Below are 17,774 nucleotides of genomic sequence, written 5' to 3' on the forward strand. Positions count from 1 at the left end.
TTACTGACAATAAGAGGCATATTTGAAATATGATAGTGATATCAGCTGAAGTTGATAAAACAGTTTTCAAACAGTACGCTGGATTTCAGACAAGCTCTTAGTCTCCGGTGTGTGTGTGTGTGTGTGTGTGTGTGTGTGTGTGTGTGTGTGTGTGTGTGTCGGGTGTTTTCCATCCCTCCCTCTGATATTCTGCATGGGGCATTTGAGCTGTTCAACCAGGCTGGAGTCCACACCCCATGAAAATATGACACCATGTGGAAGTTATTTGTTTGGAGGAGGAAGCCAGCACTGCACTCGAGGACAGAGAAAAGAGAAAAAGGCGCGTTTCACTCCTAATTTAAGGCGTCGCTCATGTACTTCCTGATTTATTTCTAGGCTTCTGTGTGAGAGTGGCAGATTCATTGTTCTGGCTTTACTTTTATTGATTAGGCCTCTAAGGATGTGGAGAGATATATTGGCCAAGTAGAAGCTATAAACTTGGTTTGGGTGTTAACAGAAGCTCAGACAAGAGCGACCCCTGGTGGCCCAAATCCAGAAAAGCCTCTGACTGAGGACATCGCTGCTCAGTTACACACACAGGTTGCTGCACACTTGCACATTCAAGAAGTCAGTGAGGCAAAGCAAAATGTATATTTTTATTATATTGCTAAAGCTGTCATTACACAAAAAATAACATTTTTTTTAACTTCCTGAAACAAACTACGTCATAGCCTGTTGAACTGTACAGAGACAGACAGAGAGGTCAACTCTCCTGAGAGGGAATATAAGCTAAAAACTAAACTAGAGACCAGGTTTAATCGTACTTTCAAACCCTCACAGACTATGAACTTCTTATTCATAGGATATACTGACATTTGGCAACTCTGATGTAATATATATTTGTGCTATCAAGTTAAATATGGAAATTACAGGTTTATAATACACGTTTTGGACAGGTGGACGGCAAAAAAACCCAAACAAAAGCAAAAAATATTAACATCAACAATAATATCAAGGACTGAATGCTGGATTTCCCAAATCATCTAAGCAGTAATATTACCTCTGCTTTGTTGAGATTTAACAGTAGAGGAGTATTCAGTGTGCAGGTGGTTTGTGGTACATCCTCCTGCTCACACCATGGGCTTCATTCAGGGACAGAGGTGATATCTTTGTTTCTGCTATGCCTTCTTACTGCTGCCATCCTGCCCATTGTATCTTTCTATGACATTAAATACAGAAACAAACTGGATTCTCATGCAAAGATGTCTTTGGGAAACTCAGGTGGGATGAGGCAGACATTGTGGGCAGCATGCCATTTGTTCAAATCTGATAAACTGCCTATCAAATAAAGTGTTCATTAACATTTTAGCTAAAATAACTGGGGTACAAACACTTTAATGCAAAATCACCCTCAGGGAACAGTTCAAAGTTTGCACGTTGCCATCAGCTCCGCATCATGCAAATCAACATGTATCCCCAAATCTGAACCCATAATACTGATGCAGACCTCTCCATTACAAAACCAAAACTTATTTTTAACTGTTCTAAACATGTTTCTGACTTAGAAGTCAGAGGAACACACTTTGTTGTGATTATCAAAATGCAGTTTATGCATGTGTCTGTGAAATGAGGGACATAATGAATCATAGCAGGGCAGTCGTGAACATTTCACAGATGAAACAACACACCGTTTGATAGTACATGCATGGACAGAGGAAACAACTCTATTACTGTGACATTTTATATATGCGTATAAAAATAGAGATAGGTTGAGAGAGGAAAAGATTTGAAGACAGAAAGCGGAAAATAAATTAAAAAATGTGAGTTACTGGACTACCTTGTACAGCTAAATAACATTTACAGTTTCATACATCTTGTAGTAGCCATGGTCTCACAGTGCTTGAACTGAAATTAAAAAATTAAAATACAGACTGTAACTCAGGGTTGTTAATTGTTTGTAGATGATCGTCTTACAACGCAGCAGTCTGAGGAAAAGCCTCATACCTCCAAAACATCTTACTGTCCAGATAAAACAGAATATTTTAATATGTACCTATGCTGACATGCTGTATTTCTTAAATTATACAATGGATTTTGATGCAATTGTACCAGACTTGCCACTTTGATGTAACTGCGTAAATGAAAACACCAAAAGAGGAGATGACAGATGTAAAAACCTAATTAATGAGGGTATGAGCGTGTATGCTATATGCGTTTCAAAGCCAACAAGGAGTTCACCTGGACAGAGCAATAAAAACAATATGGCATTACCAATTACACCTTCTAATCATAACGTTCAAAACATCCAAAAAATATTTTCCCTCAATAACTTCTAGAAAATGTTTAATAATACATATCAATTTGAATTAATGTAGTGTTGAGATGGCACATCTGACATTTATTAGTGATGGTATGAGCAATCAATGCGCAGCAGGACGCAGTATGGCTAATAAATGCTATAAGAAAAAAGGGGCTAATATATAAGGGCTAATATATAAACACAAACCACTGAGGAGGTCTACAAAGCTCAGCATGTAGATATTGCAGATTAGATGAGATTCATACTGGAAAAAATATGAAAAACCAATTCACATCCAAAGGTAATGGTGTTTGATGACCATTCTATGAAGTCCTGTTTTAAGATGTGAAGCTTAACGACTATGGCACTGTGGGAGAGCAGAAGGAAATATAGCAAAGGTACAGAAAGCGAGAAGCGCTGACACACTCCTCAGCAAGAGAGACGAGCAAAAACTATTTACACGTCATGTGAATATTAAAACAACTTAAACAAAACAGGACGTAACTTGTAGTGTCTCTTAATGTCACGGCATCAACTATGTGACGCTTTAGTCACACTGCAGTCTCCTGCAGCGCTGACTCGAACACAAAGTCAGGTCATTTGCTTCTTACTGGTCATATCCCAATCTATGTCAGCACTGTGGGCTACTCACATATTCAAGTATTTGACCAGTGAGTGGAAGACAGCTTTGACAACGCAGCACCTTCCTACAGCCATCAGGGCGTCCCTCCAGGTAAGCTGTCAATACAGTTCAGGAGATGCCAAATGGTGCGAGCGAGAGCCGACCACACGAGCCATTACTCCACCTGAATATCGCTCTCTTGATGCTGTGTAGTTACTTGCATTTGTGGTTGCGCTCCTTCTGCCAAGTCGCTTGGCAGTCAGAATGCTTATTCATCCCACGACGGTACAATGCACTCCCTAAACAATGACTGTTTACATATAATTCAGTGTTTTTTTACACTGAGAAGAGGCGTACACATTGTCTACGTCCAACCCTCTGCCTCAGGGAGAATACTGAATACATGTCTGTAAAATAAATCTTACAGAAATGAACATACTGTGGTGCACTGCTTAAAAAGACAACCTTGTGGTTTTCATTACACAGCTGTGGGCTCGGATTTGTGAAAACGTTTTAGTGCTTCGGCTACAAATCTTTATTCGAGGGCCTATGCAAGAAATTAGGTCTTGTTTTGGTACTTGTACAGGCTTGTACAATTACTCAACCTATACAAGGATCTACCACAAATGGGCCTGGGATCTACTTTAGGTCCAAACCAATATGTTAACAAACCTGCCTTTACAGAACTTCTATATATTTTCTCGTCGGAATCATTTTTGTTGGCTTCTGGTGGGAATTTACAGAATGAGAAAAGCTCCATGTCGAACAGGTGTAGTTGATTTTTTGTAGAGGCCTTTTGATTCTGTACATCGCGTTTCTGTTGACAAAGCCTTTGTCCTCATTTACAAATGCAACGAAGGGCAAGCCTCACTCCTATGAGCTCACGTCTCTTGTGTCATGCCATCATGCGATGCGTGGTGCGGAGCGGTCGTTGGTGAGGGTTCTCTTCAGCTTGACCCCCTTGCGAATAGCCACCAGCATGTTGCCTTCTCCTCCTTCTCCTGTCTCATCTCCTCCTCCTTCCTGCCTGATCTCACTCTGAAGGTGCTGCTGGTTGGGCAGGGGTACAGTGGGAGGATTGGTTGTAGCCTGACCACTCCAGGACACCATAGGCAGTGTGCCGGCATCCCCGCCTCCTGCAAATGTTGGAGAATCTGGGCTCTCTTCTCCTGCTCCTCCTCCCATCTCCTCTGCACTCCTGCTCCCATTAATTGCTCCTGACATATCGGGCACCGTAGGGATTTTCACTGGGATGACAGGTGTACGAATAGGGATGGGCCCTGTGCCTCCAACTGAGCCCGAACGGCGGGCAGAAGGTTTTGAAGAGGGGGTGCGACGGATTGTGGCAACCCCAGGGGTGACGATAACTGGACCCTGGCCTGTAGAATAGGAGCCAGAGGCATTATGGGCACTGGATCCAGGATAAAAGCCCTGACCTGAGCCTGCAATGATAGAACTCATATGATCATTTAAGCCATGGACAACATGAATTGTACTATTAATAATAAATAACTAAAATTAAAGTACATTTCCAAATATTATTCAGCAATCTTTGTTATTGACAAACCAACATGATAACTTTAAAAACATCAAGAAGGTAAAAATGGAAGGCCTGAAATGTATATATCCAATTGTGACACTATCAGTGCAGCCTGTACCTGTAGGGGTAGGAGGATAAGCTCCGGTGTGGATAGGTGTGGAGGGATAGGGCCCTGCAGGGTAGGCCCCCTGTCCGGGGTAAGGAGTCTGTGTGCTGGGCAGGCCGGCTGTGGAGGCTGGCCGTTTGCTCTGGAACATGAGTCGGTAGGACTGACTGATGTCACTGTTTCTGGGGATGGTGGAGGACTTGTCGAAGTCCAACTGCTGCTGCTCAGGCTCCTGATCTCCAGCCATTGAGAAATAGTCGTAGTCTGATACTGGAAAGAACGAACAGAGAGATTAACGACATACTGACACAAGGAGAAATTGTATATTATGATGCTAGAGGATGAAAGAGAAAGAGGATGGCAGTGTACTTGGAGTGTGTTACCTTGTGAAGGTATTGTGTCTTCAGAGCAGCAGGGTGTGTTGGTCTGCGTGCTGTAGCCACTGGAACACTGGATGGAGTCTCTACTGGACCTCTGGGTGTCCAATTCCAGACCCCTGGATAAGGCCAGAGCCAGTTCCTCATGGGCCTCAATATCACCAGCCTGTGACAAACACCCAATGATAAAAACATTAGGTAATAGAGTCTGAAGGTCTGGCTGTCTGGATCCAGCCAGGTACAATTCATTTAAGTCATTAAAAGCATTAGGTACAACTCATTAAAGTGATTAGATGGGAACATTAGCAGTGCAAGGCTCATTCATGTGGTCTAAATGTCGTGACTGCAAAAACACTGGCCTGCTGGACGTTCAATATGTGGTCACACGAACCTTAACCCACACAGATGGCATTAAATGTGGACTGACCTATGTTAATGTGCTTCGTCCAGTACTGGCAGAGTTAAAAGGTAATTAAATAACTGAACAATTCTGATGTTTTGCAGGCAGCTGCAGCAAAGTACTAATGTTTTCAAACATGGAGCTAGAGGCATATAAATAGTGGATAAAATGTCTGAAATCATATGGAGCTCCTTTGCATCCCAGACCACAAACCAGCAAAAAGTATAAATCAGATGAATCAACAATCAGTGGAGATCCTACAGTATTGTTAAAGCTAACAGCAAACTTCTCACAAGTTGCTATTATAACAGTGACTTTTTAACACCACCAAAGTCTAAATGAACAAAAGAAAGGTAATAATACAGATTATGTGAACAGGCAATTGAAGATAGCAGTGAATATGTGATATAAACAGGATTAGATAAGCAACCAAACAGAGCCCGATTGGCTAAATGAAAGCAGACTATGTTAATCACACTCAAACAAAGAGCTACGGTAGAAAACAGAAACAGTTATGAAACTAAAACTTACCTTGAGAGGTGCAGCTACAGTCCTGTTCTTCTCCTCCACCAATGCTGACGATTGTAGCGCAACCGGAGCTGGTGCTGAGGTTGGGATGGAGGCTGGGCTGCTGTCATTGCTCACGCTACCGTTAGTGTCCACTACAGCTGGGGTCTCCCTGTCCTTCTTCCTCCTCAGCGTGTTGACCATGGGCTGGTCATAAGGGCCTGGTTTAGCCCAGTCCTGTAAACAAAGCAACGTCAGGGTCGATACTTGTCATTTCTCTGATGGACTTCTGATGAGCACCTCAAAATCTTTCCCCCTTATTTTCAGCTCTTAGTTTTAAAGTCAGCAGATTTAATCAAAGTATTACAGAAGTAATAGTAGATTTATACATTCAACAGCAGTATAAAGTGAACAAGCTTGCACACTGAACAAACTGTTGACAAGGAGCGTGGGACTACGCTGATCCTCAAGACCGAGGTGATGCACAAACCTTCCAGCTGGGGACTCGTGATGAGGGCACCATGGGGCCCAACGTGCAGTAGTTAGGGTAGTCTGGCAGCAAGGCTGAGGCGGGCCGTGACCATGAACGGGTGGGGCAGGAGGTGGAGGTGGAGGATGATGAGGAGGAAGCAGGGAAGAAGGGGAAGGCAGTGCCTGACCCTGAGCCCAAACTCCCCCCGTTGCTGTGCAGGTAGGGGGAACTGGCTGGACTATAGTGGTCAAAACCATTGGACAACTGGATGTGTGTGTGCGCCGGTGGGAGGAGGGATGATAACAGAAACACACAAAAAAGAGCAAACACACCATGGGATAAATTATTGAAATGATAAACAGTGGAAAATAAAAATGAATCAGACAACATCACCGAGGAGAAATCATTTAAAGGAACACAAAATAAAACAAGGAATCCACATTGATCACGTCAATGCAGAACAAAGGAAATGGTCACAATCGCTGAACTGAAGGGAAGCCGGACAAATGGATACACATGGCGGGGAGCCTAGAGGTTCCTTAAACATCTCTGTCATAAACTCAAGTCGATGCAATGTACAGCCAAGTTTGAAGTTTAGCAAGTGGTACAGCACAGACAATTATGTGAAAGAGTGGTTCATAGTGGATGAGTGTGTTTCACCTTGTCAGTAGCATGCTGAGGTGCAGTAGCAGCAGCTAAAGAACAGGGGGAGCTGCAGTCACTGTGAAGCTGCCCAGTCTCTGACACCTCAGAGGACCTGGAACTGGGACAAGGCTGGGACAGCGAGGGCAGCAGCGAGTGGGCAGTGAGACAAGACCAGAAGCAGAGAGGAGGAGAGGGAGGGAGGGTGTTTGGGAGAAATTGAGACAGACAGACATGTGCAGAGGGGAAGAATTGCAAAGACAGACGTGTCAGCAGGTAGACAGAGACCAGCAGAGAGAAGCAGTTTGTTAGAGAGCAGAGGCAACTTTTCCACAGCTCTCAGCAGTTAGTGAGTGAGTACAGCCAAGTGACTAAAGAGGCTGCAGAGAAGGTGCACTGGGAGTCATACCAGCATTAATTTAATGGACATCAGCAGTGTTAGAGGCTTGTTAAAGGGAAGCATGGGCAAACTTCTTCTTCTTTAGGTTATTGAAAGTATCCTCGCAGACTTGAGATGCGTCGCATGATATTTAAAAAGGGATCTATTAGTGGTTAAAGGCCTGGTTATTTTATCAGCATTAATAATATGATACTTAATCCATGTCTGCTGGGTATCATCTTTTCGGGGCTGCCCTCCAGAAGAAGATTAAGGATTGGGGTCAGCTATAGAACATCACCCTGCATAGAGGTGGCTACTGAAAATGGATGGATATTAAAGAGATCCACATGATGTGTGAGCCGTGGCTCGGCCTTATTGGCCACGGGTGAAGGAGTAAACCACTGTAAGCCATGTGTAGCCATGAGACAGTTCTCTTTCAAACACCAACTATGGTAACTACACCAAAAATAAGGCAGAGAGAGGCCTGATTCCTGAGACTGTACAGTAAATGGGTCGGGTATGGACTTGCCAAACCACCTTCATTGCATCATAAAAACTTGGAGTCTAACTATACCAATGTGTTCTGGACAGGGGAACTGTGGTTGCTGGCGAGTTAACAAAACATCAACTAATGTAGCCGCCCTCATGGTTGATGTCAAAACCACAAACCCCACGCCTACAATCCCCTGGTCTATCGCATAAGATGATTATCTGAAACCCTGTGTCAGATGGTTAGATAAAACTGACAGAATGAGACCTGCTGATAGACACAGACTCTTAGTGCCCGTAAAACACACTGTTGACACTGCAACATGTCATTTTACCGTGATATATTTAATGACAATACAACACGCAGTATGATCAAGCCCCTGCAAGTTTAACCAAACCACAGTCTGTCACAGTGGTGGACTCTTTAATAGCAGGATGGGGCTGACCTGTTTTGCCCTGGGCTAGAATGGATGCAGACTAATTTCCTGTGCATTTATACTATAATAATAGCAGTCAAATGACTTCACCATGATCGCATACATTTACTGCTGCCAGCTAACTGGCCTCTCTTCGTGGCTAGGGAGATGTGTGAGAAAATAGTTGTGTGGATCGCTGATTTGGGGTTTTCTCTCCGTCTCTGACTACAATGACTTGTAAATCATAGAGCATATGTGGTTTTATAGTCCTGTCTCAACCATGTGTACATACTTAGAGCAACAACTGTGGTTAAGTGTGGGTAGCTGAGGGTTTTTGCTTACCTTTGTTTCAGCTGGCATGGGCGAGGATGATTTGGACGATGTGTATTGGTCGTGTGATGAAGAAATGAAGCCCGAGTCGTGGGAGGAGATGCTAGAGAGCCGAGCTGGGGCCTGCTGTGGTAACGTGGAGCTGCGGTACCGATGGCGGGGGTGATGGTGGTGGAAGAGGTGGTGTGAGGAAGAGGAGGAAGAAGAGGAGGAAGGAGAATGAGAGTGAGAGCCACTGGATCCCCTGGAGTCACTACTGTTAACGCTGTTCAGACTACTGTGAAAGGGGGAAGGGGTGAGGAATGAGGGGAGGACCAGAGGAAGGAGAAGTTTGGCAGTGACAGGTGGGGTAAGGAGAATCAAGTGCACCCAAAGACATGGATAGAAGAAGGAAATTTGGATAAAAGAAAAAGTAAGGAGGGAATGAAGGCAGAGGATTGGGGGAATGTGGAGGAGACAGGGTGGGAAACAATTAACTCAGCACACCAAGATGCAACAGGCAGTGACTGAGGCCGATCGAGTCAGAACAACAAAACAAACCAACATAAGAGGTATGACATCATAATGACAGTAATTACAGGCAGGAAATCACAACATTTCATGCCTTTAAGACAGCGTTTTGAACATATTCACACAGAACACTCAGGGAAAGCAAAAACAGCCTAATTACTGTGTGAACTGAGACTTTAAAGCAACAATTCGAACATCTGAAGCAGATGCGAAAATGATATATTGCAAATTCTGTACTCTGAAAAATAATTACAATATGCATCAAGTTGTGTACAAACTTGACAATGAAATGCACTAGAACAAGGCAAAACTACACCTAGTTTAAGCTTCTAGTACAAAAAATTTGAATTGCAAAGAATTCAAATCATAAAAGCGGCTGTCTCACGATGATTTGTCAGTTTCATGAGTGATTATTGGAAAACAAAAGCTTTGGAAATCACCCATATCAGGATCAAGAAATAAACCTGTTTTGGACTGAAATTGCTCCTGTACAGCAGGTTTAAAATGTTTTCACAGTCTGAAAGGCCTTTCAACATTCTCATCACGACAGGTCATTTGTAGTTTTGATGTAATCATAGAAACCCCACAGTCCCAAAATTGATGTTGCAAGATTTTAACAGGACAAATGCAAAGCAATACACAACCCAGGCATAAAACTTTAAACCAGAGCAGTTCAGGAAAAATCATTGGGAGACACATGAAAAGGAGGGAGGACAGAAGGTAGAAGACATGGTCTGAACAGCAAAAAGTCCACTTTTCTGTCAATTCTTTAAAAGTTGTCCAACCTCAAATCCTCATATATATATATATTTTTTTCCGAATATCATTTTTCCACTAAACATGCTATAAAAACATCTGTGTGCCTTTTCTTCACCATTGTAGTTTTGCTTTAATTATATTTAACAACAAGGTGAAGTAATTAATAACTATCAGTAAAAAGGAGAACTTTCAAAGTCCAGCTCATATTGACCACTGGGTGGCACAAAAGTGTTTCTCTACCTTGTTCCCAAACACATTCCACTGATGCAAGCTGTCACCCAAGAGCATTCATAACCACTGATGGGGTTTACAGGACAGATTTGCTGAGTTCAGCAGATCCTGTGTGTACATGTCATGCTATAATATAATCTCTATCTTATCCAAATACAGACATTGTTCACTTTCACTTCAAAAGGCTGCTAATTTTTAAAGCACACTGGATCACAGAAAGGTGTTACAGGTACAGCAGGTAAATGTGTGCTTAAAGAAAGAGTGTCTCTTTCTCTATGTGGCTACAAGTCTTATGATTGGCTGTAGGAGCCTACCTGCACATGCTAGACTTCCTGGACATAGTGGTGCTGGGGGATGAGGGTGGTGTTTGATATGACCAACCGTAGTCTGAGCCCTTCAGGTCCAATATCACCTGAGAGGGAGGGAAATGTTAGGCATACTTATCAGTCAAACGTGTGAAGAAGAAAGGCACTGAACAAAGCTATATGTAACGTAAGAAATGTAAAAAAAACCCCCCCACAAAAATAAGTAATACACAACCAAAAGGGTTTGTATTGTGACTGAGATGAAGGTTAGTTGTTTTAGTTTTAGGTCATTGTCCACAGATGGTTTCATCTTTGATATTTTTCCTCACCTGTTCACTGGCAGGAGGAAGCTTGTGGGGATCAGAGGTCAGGGCTTTGAGGTCATCAGAGATAGTCTGGAGATGGGTGACCTCTCCCAACATTGAAATCTCCTCATCCTGAAAGAATATACTTATTAGCAGTGTGATGAAGTAGAGAGCATGAAAATGCATCTTTCCAGTCTGCGGGATTAAAACAAAAAGCAAAGACATGGGAGTGACGCGACCTTCTGCTCTTCTCAGAATGCTTTCTGAAGGCTCATTTCTCTCTTTCTCCCCACTGTACTTACCACTACCGGACGCAGCATGGCTACGAAAGAGCAGAATCTCTGTCTGTCCTCTATCAGAGCCTTCCTCAGCGCCTGTTTCTCTGTCTCTTCCAGCAGAATGTATTTATCACTGACATCCTGCATGGCGCTGTCCAACTGGGGTTGGATATCACCACGACCTTGGAAACAAAACAGACACACAAAGAGAATATATACAGCATTACAAGATGCAATTACCAACGTAGACAGAAACACATGACTAGTTTATTGACTACTTGACAATGTTAAAAAAATCAAGGAGATAAATTTGACCATGACAACTCCCTTCATCTTTCTCCCCAACAAGAGTAGCGGTATGTAACTGTAACATGCATGAATAATCAGAGACAATATGTTCATGTAGCAGGTGTTTTAGATTTTCATCACTTCTCCCTGGTTTTGGCTTGGACTGTTACAACTGTTCTACATTTTCATTGTGGACATGGTTATCTTCAGCGCCAGCATTTGACTGTCTCCACTACTTCTTGGCTATCATTTCCACATGAAGGGCCACTCTTGTCATGGAAGTGTTTTCTGTCTCTTGTTCAGAGGTGGCGAGAAGGTTATCTAGTGGTGCTTGTCTTGAAAACCTTCAATCTATTATGCTGAGATAGCAAAAAGTGAGTTTTGACTATCACTCCATTACTCTTTGTCAAACACTTAAACACTGTGTGTGTGTGTGTGTGTGTGTGTGTGTGTGTGTGTGTGTTTAAGAGAGGATACCCTGAAGCCAAATCAAGCACTCTTGAGTTCTCTATGGAGGCAGGAAGGCTGGCAACTGCCCAAGATGACATACAGTGGGCCTCAAAGGCATTATCTTTATTATTATTATCTTATTATCTATCTGTGCTTTCACGCATGACATGTGAATGAAGTGTGCAAGGTATCTCCAGGATTACCTGGTCGTTGTGCTGTCTATATGTGGGTTGGGATATGCATATGTAAATCAAGGAGACTTTGTCTAAGAGCAATGATAATCCCAAGGTTATGCTGTTATTCAACACTGTGTGTCCAGGAGTGTGTGTATGTGTGTGCGTGTGTGCGTGTGTGTGTGTGTGTGTGTGTGTGTGTGTGTGTGTGTGTGTGTGTGTGTGTGTGTGTGTTTAAGAGAGGATACCCTGAAGCCAAATCAAGCACTCTTGAGTTCTCTATGGAGGCAGGAAGGCTGGCGACTGCCCAAGCTGACATACAGTGGGCCTCAAAGGCATTATCTAACCACTCAAACAACACTTAAACACAAACACACACACACACACACACACACACACACACACACACACACACACACAGAGTCTTGACTTTGATACATCAAGGTTAAGCCCACAGAGAACAACTCTGTGGTCTGTCTGCCTGCTTTTATGTCTGGGAAAAGATAGCAAACTGGCCTCTTTCGTTGACATTTGATGCGAGGCCCTGCATCATGCAAATCGGTAGTAAAGAAACTCAGATAGAGTTGCACAGGCAAATCACCTCACCTCAAATGTAAAACATAAGGATGTGAGTGATGTTGAGGACAAACCATGAGCTCTTTTCTCTCTGTCAGTACAGTCTATACTATGTATTATACATGATACAGCATGTGGAAAGCTCAGTTTCCACTGCTTTCTCTGTCCATTAGTAGACTAGACCACAATGAAAATGACAATTTAACAATGGCTTCACGCACTCACCCAAATACTAAGGTGATGGAAAAGCATCAATTGAAAACACTCACTGTCATTATGCCCCCACTTGCATCACAATAGCTGACATTAATGAGAACTGACCAAATGTTTTAATCACTGAAGTTTGACTGTTAATATCAAGTGAACTAGTTGAACATGAAGTATGTGTTTTAGGTGGATGAAGTTCTTATAAGACACTGTTTGTACCCAAAGTGAGAAGAATATGAGTGTCCTGTGTAGACATTCCATAGAACTTAATGGTTGTTGACAAAATCAGACAAACTGAGTTTCCATATATAGGGAATCCATTTACAAAGCTTGGTTTGGTTTGTGTAACGCCGTGAGGAATGTGAGTTAAGGGTGTTTTCTTACTATATTACACTATGGAGACCATGATGCAGTAGATGGATTGTAGACTGGAAAGTCCAAATTGCAGTATATATTTTCAGTCTCATATAGATCCAAAGGCCCCCTTGTGTGCAGACAAGTAGACAATTACATTGTATAAGGTTTTGTGGAGAACTGGCTGTATGTCTGAGCCTGAGAGGGCTAGACAGGCCTCACTCATTTGTCTGGTTTCCATTGCAGGACCAAACTCAGTATTATTCATTTCCTTCTAGGAAAAATCAATCTTTTTCTGTCTTGTTGCCAAGGAAATTATTTGTGAGCTGGGTTGACATTACAAATAATGTTTTAATCACTAGTTAGAAATAGTTGGTCAATGAAAAAGGCGCATCATACTACAAGTAAAACTTTTTGTTGTTGAAACTACAGAATTTCAATTATTCATGGTAAAATGCTCCATACCTGCCAAGACAGCACAAGATACTTTAAGTGAATGTAAGCCCTGTTGTAATTCTCAGTGAAATAGTCTTGTCCCACCACAGCTGTGTTTTCTTTAACTCTGTTTCAAGATGAATAAAGCCATTTTAAACTTGAAGCCTTACTTGGCCTCATTGTAGAAAAGTAGCTTTTCAAGTACCAAAGCCAGCGATGCTGTGGTGTCTCCCTGGCATGCAGTAAAACCAGGGAGCATACTGCATTCTGGTTGTCTCCCACTAGTTCAAGTCCTGGCAGACTGTATTCTCAACATAACCACAGTGGTTTTGGAAAGTTGTTACTGTAAGTTGAGGTACTCTGTCTGAGACAGATGGAAAGCCAAATATTTTCTTTGTTACTGTTTTGGTAGTGCCCCATGAGTATCTTGAGTAGTTCTAAACATTATCACAATCAGCATCACATTACTTCCACATGTACTTCTGTTAAAGGTTGACCCATTAACAACCACCTTATCCCTTCATTCATTTAATTACATTAAAAATGTTTTCTGCAGATGTGAGCAAATGGACTTCTTCCTCACTTGTGAACTGACATTTGAGTTCAGGCCTTTAAAAGCAAATCATGAGCTCACCATTTCCAAACATACATATACTCATGATACTCACAGCACTGACATGGAATCTGACCATAAAGGCTAAATATTATTAACTACTTTCAACTGAACACACATAGACTGAAAAACAGTTCGAACATTCAACCAAAAGCTGCTGTTGTTACTCAGTCAGCTGGTAGTGTCCATGTAAAAGACGTAATTGCAGGAATGGAGAGGGTTGCACACACACTGACATGGACACACATGCGTGCTTAGACAATGCAGGCACATCCTGGCATGAGATGTCAACTTGCGGTAAAGTAGAGGGGTTGTTAGTGCTGAACTTAAGCTTCTGTTATGTTACAACTGTCTCTACTATGGCTTGTTCTTGGGTTTGTCCACATTCCTGGTCTCTGCACCATAACTTCTATATCTGTGCTTGTGCAACTATGTGAATGACAAGGCCCTGCTTCCTCTCCCCTCTTAACCACAAACACAGAGGTTCATTAAAGGTCAGTTGGCTGTGATTGCACTGTAAACAAATCCATCCTGAAACATTTCACAAGCCATTTCAATGTTCCATTAGGAACAATTAGCGCTTGTGATGATCCATATTACTGTCTAGCTGTTTTACACCCTCAGGATGACTAAAGGATTGATATACTGCAGATGTCCTGTGTGTGTATACAAGTATGTCTGTGTACAAGAATGTCTGTGTAGTCTGATTCAGACTACACAAATCTAGTCTGATTTTGTCGAGGCTGACCAATTACCAGCATCATGGCTGATCATGAACACCAATTAGATGTCTATACCCATGTAGAGTGACATGACCTGATCTGGGACGCCCCACGACACCCTGACGACGAAGACTAGCATGTCAGAATTTTTTGTCTCGACACACCAAGTGTGACATCTCCCACAACATGTTCCTGTGTTTACCAATTCAGAGTGCAGTTAGGTAACCATGGCGAGGAGGAGGAGGAGGAGGAGGAGGGATACTGAGGTTGCTGCTGTCAGATGGGACAACGAAAGAGAGGAAAAGTTTGCTGAGCTGTGGCAACAGTACCCCTGCCTATTTGACGTTTCCTCAAGGGAATACCATGACCGAGTCAAAAAGACAAATGTTGGCGAGAAATAGTGGAGGCACTTCATCGGCCCGGCAAGTAGCTGCTGTCATAACATTATCCCCTGTCCTAACTGCAGAAATATGCTTATCATTACTGATTCCAGATCAAACGTTAAAGTAGCCAGTTTGATGCAGCCAACACAGCCAAGCCTGCTCCTTGTAGAATAAATAACTGTGGAAATAAAAAGTAAAACGGAAGTTTACGCTGTCTCTTGCATTTGCTTTTAATGTTATAGCGCATCCACAGATGTTTTTTCTTTCTTGGTACGCAAGACCACCAGCACTGTCATCATTGGATCTGACATGGCAAAAAAAAACACGTAGTCTGATCCAGGTATTAAACACACTAGTGATCAAATTACGGCAAGAACAAAACACAACCTGATGTGCACTAATGCACTTTACCAGTCAGCCAAGTATGATTTAATGTGACTAGTTGGTTAATTTGCTCATCCACACTTCAAACACAACAGCCAAGGGAAGCAAGGAGAAGTTCTGATAGGTGAGTCAGAGAAAAAAAGACTCCTTTGAAGTGATACACAGACTAATACTGTACAGCACATGTTCAGTAGATGAGTAGCTATTTTTTTTCCTTTTGTTAGCCTTTTCATGTTGTTATCAGCGTTTTATCATACTTTGGTTTAAACATAAAATCTACCAAAAGTTTAAGAAATTGTAATGATATTGCACAGTTGTTTTACTCAAACTCAACTAAGCCAAGGTGGAAATGGAGGGGGGCTGCACGGTCTGCACACATGTGAATACATGTGCACATACAGCGAAATGAGATTAGCTGCTCCAGCTTTCACATGACCAATGATTGCATTAGGTTGCAGGCACAGGGTGTTTCTTAGCCAGGCTGGGGTCTCAGGTCAGAAAAACACCCTCACGAGACACATATCAAACATGAACACGAGCAGACAGACAGGGTGTTATTGCTGTGTGAAAATGGCGTGCTCTTCTTCTAAGTGGTATGACTAAAACTAGTAGCTGATTCCTAAACTTGATTTAAATGTCTGTGTGTGTTTCTGTGGTATAGAGGTCAGTGAGTTTGCAGACTTTTTAGGTTAGCCATGTGCAGTTCGGTTACGAAAGTGCCCTTATGCTCCCTACATCAAAAAAATGAAGTGACTTTCCAGTTTATAGGAAACAAGGACAATAATTTCACCGCTGTCAGCAACAGAGTGCTTGCTTGTATCAAGAGATGTATTCCACAATTTTAAGGGGTACACCTTAAGGGAATATAAGGATTCGACAGTGTGCGTACCTTATCTTCGTGATTTAATTTCTGTCCTCCGTTCATCTGGTACCTGCCTTTTATGGTATTTGGATGTGCATGGGTAATATGGATTGTTGGCTATAACCTGCACTTTACCATAATCTGCAGTCACAGTAGTTGTAGAGGAACCTACAACTTTAAAATGCCTGTGCATGTAATTAAATGTAAAGTCAAAAGTGTCTGAATCACCTGCTTTTACTGTCTAATTTACAACTCTGCAGTGTGGACAGGTTGTTGTCACAGGAAAGAAAATCAAAAAGCATTTAAAACAGAATGATTTTTTAAAAAGTTTTGCACTGGCAACATTTCCCTTGAGCAGTTTTGTCACTGGGTGGCTCTCTAAAAACAACACAAGGTGTGTGTGTGTGTGTGTGTGTGTGTGTGTGTGTGTGTGTGTGTGTGAACAGAGCAAAGGAACAGAAACTTGTCAGCATGGACCACACTTAACATGGGCACCACAGAACATTTGGTAGAAATCAATGTAACTTAGGACTCGAGTGTTTACTGAAACCACTGATTCACAGACAATATATCTTAATGTGACCATTGTTGACATATATCTGGATGAAATTTTAGCATGCAAATATTTAGCAGTATCCATACATCGTTCATCTTTTCATAAAACTCCATCGAGGCTTCTTCACAATGCAACCAAGATCCTTGGTTAAACATTATAGCATAAGCAACAACCTGGAGAGTGTGTCTATTCCACAAACAGACTTACCTAGATTATCAGCTGCAGTGCAGCATAAGGAGAAGGATGGTATCGGAACCACATGGGGACAGGGAGAGGAAAAAGATCCAAGTCAACTGAAAGACTGCCAGCACTTAACTAATCCATCACCTACAGGTGCAGTCTGATGTGTCTGGATGCCTGTTTAAGCACTGTACTCTCAGAAAAATGTAAAGCCAAAACAATGCACCAGTGTTTTTTTTTTTTAAATTAAGAAATAACATTGTCAAGTGTTTCCCCCCCAGTATCAGAACAGTTTGATACACATATGCATTTTTGTATGTGTTAGCAGATCTTAGCACAAATTCAAGCAGAAAAACAGGCTATGCTTTACAGGAATGCCTCTCTTTAAATTCATGAGATCTTTAGGTAAGATCATAACACTTAAATCCCGTTGATACTTCAACAGTTCCATCAAGTTAGTTCAATTAATTTAACAATTAACAGTATGCTGATACGTTGCTGCATTTATGCTGACGGACAGATAAAACATCTGAACAATGGCTTTAGGGTTACTGCTTCCTTTCTCACTGGGGCACTGGTCCATCAGTCAGTGAATTCAAATTCATCAGGACAACTGCTTTAAAAAAACAAACAAAAAATAGTATT

At 42.1% G+C, this 17,774-nt stretch overlaps 1 protein-coding gene across 7 annotated transcripts in view; it reads right to left on the minus strand.

The window, feature by feature from the left end:
- Positions 1–621: 621 nt before the first annotated feature.
- Positions 622–17,774, minus strand: part of LOC143324633 (protein MTSS 1-like) — a 52,259-nt gene continuing 35,106 nt past the window's right edge. The window contains exons 7-17 of one of the 7 annotated variants that reach the window (XM_076737311.1): positions 17,157–17,168; positions 10,971–11,128; positions 10,693–10,800; positions 10,373–10,470; positions 8,571–8,700; positions 6,963–7,076; positions 6,321–6,566; positions 5,855–6,067; positions 4,930–5,089; positions 4,559–4,816; positions 622–4,342 (exon numbers count right to left, since the gene is read on the minus strand). In XM_076737311.1, the coding sequence (XP_076593426.1) occupies positions 3,804–4,342; positions 4,559–4,816; positions 4,930–5,089; positions 5,855–6,067; positions 6,321–6,566; positions 6,963–7,076; positions 8,571–8,700; positions 10,373–10,470; positions 10,693–10,800; positions 10,971–11,128; positions 17,157–17,168 (2,036 nt within the window). In that variant the 3' untranslated portion in view covers positions 622–3,803. Of the gene's footprint in view, positions 4,343–4,558; positions 4,817–4,929; positions 5,090–5,854; positions 6,068–6,320; positions 6,567–6,962; positions 7,077–8,570; positions 8,836–10,372; positions 10,471–10,692; positions 10,801–10,970; positions 11,129–17,156; positions 17,169–17,774 lie in introns of all 7 variants that reach the window. The other 6 variants (XM_076737309.1, XM_076737312.1, XM_076737310.1 and 3 more) reach the window with 6 other exon arrangements.

Source organism: Chaetodon auriga, chromosome 8 (genome assembly GCF_051107435.1).
Source record: "Chaetodon auriga isolate fChaAug3 chromosome 8, fChaAug3.hap1, whole genome shotgun sequence".
NCBI lineage: Eukaryota > Metazoa > Chordata > Actinopteri > Chaetodontiformes > Chaetodontidae > Chaetodon > Chaetodon auriga.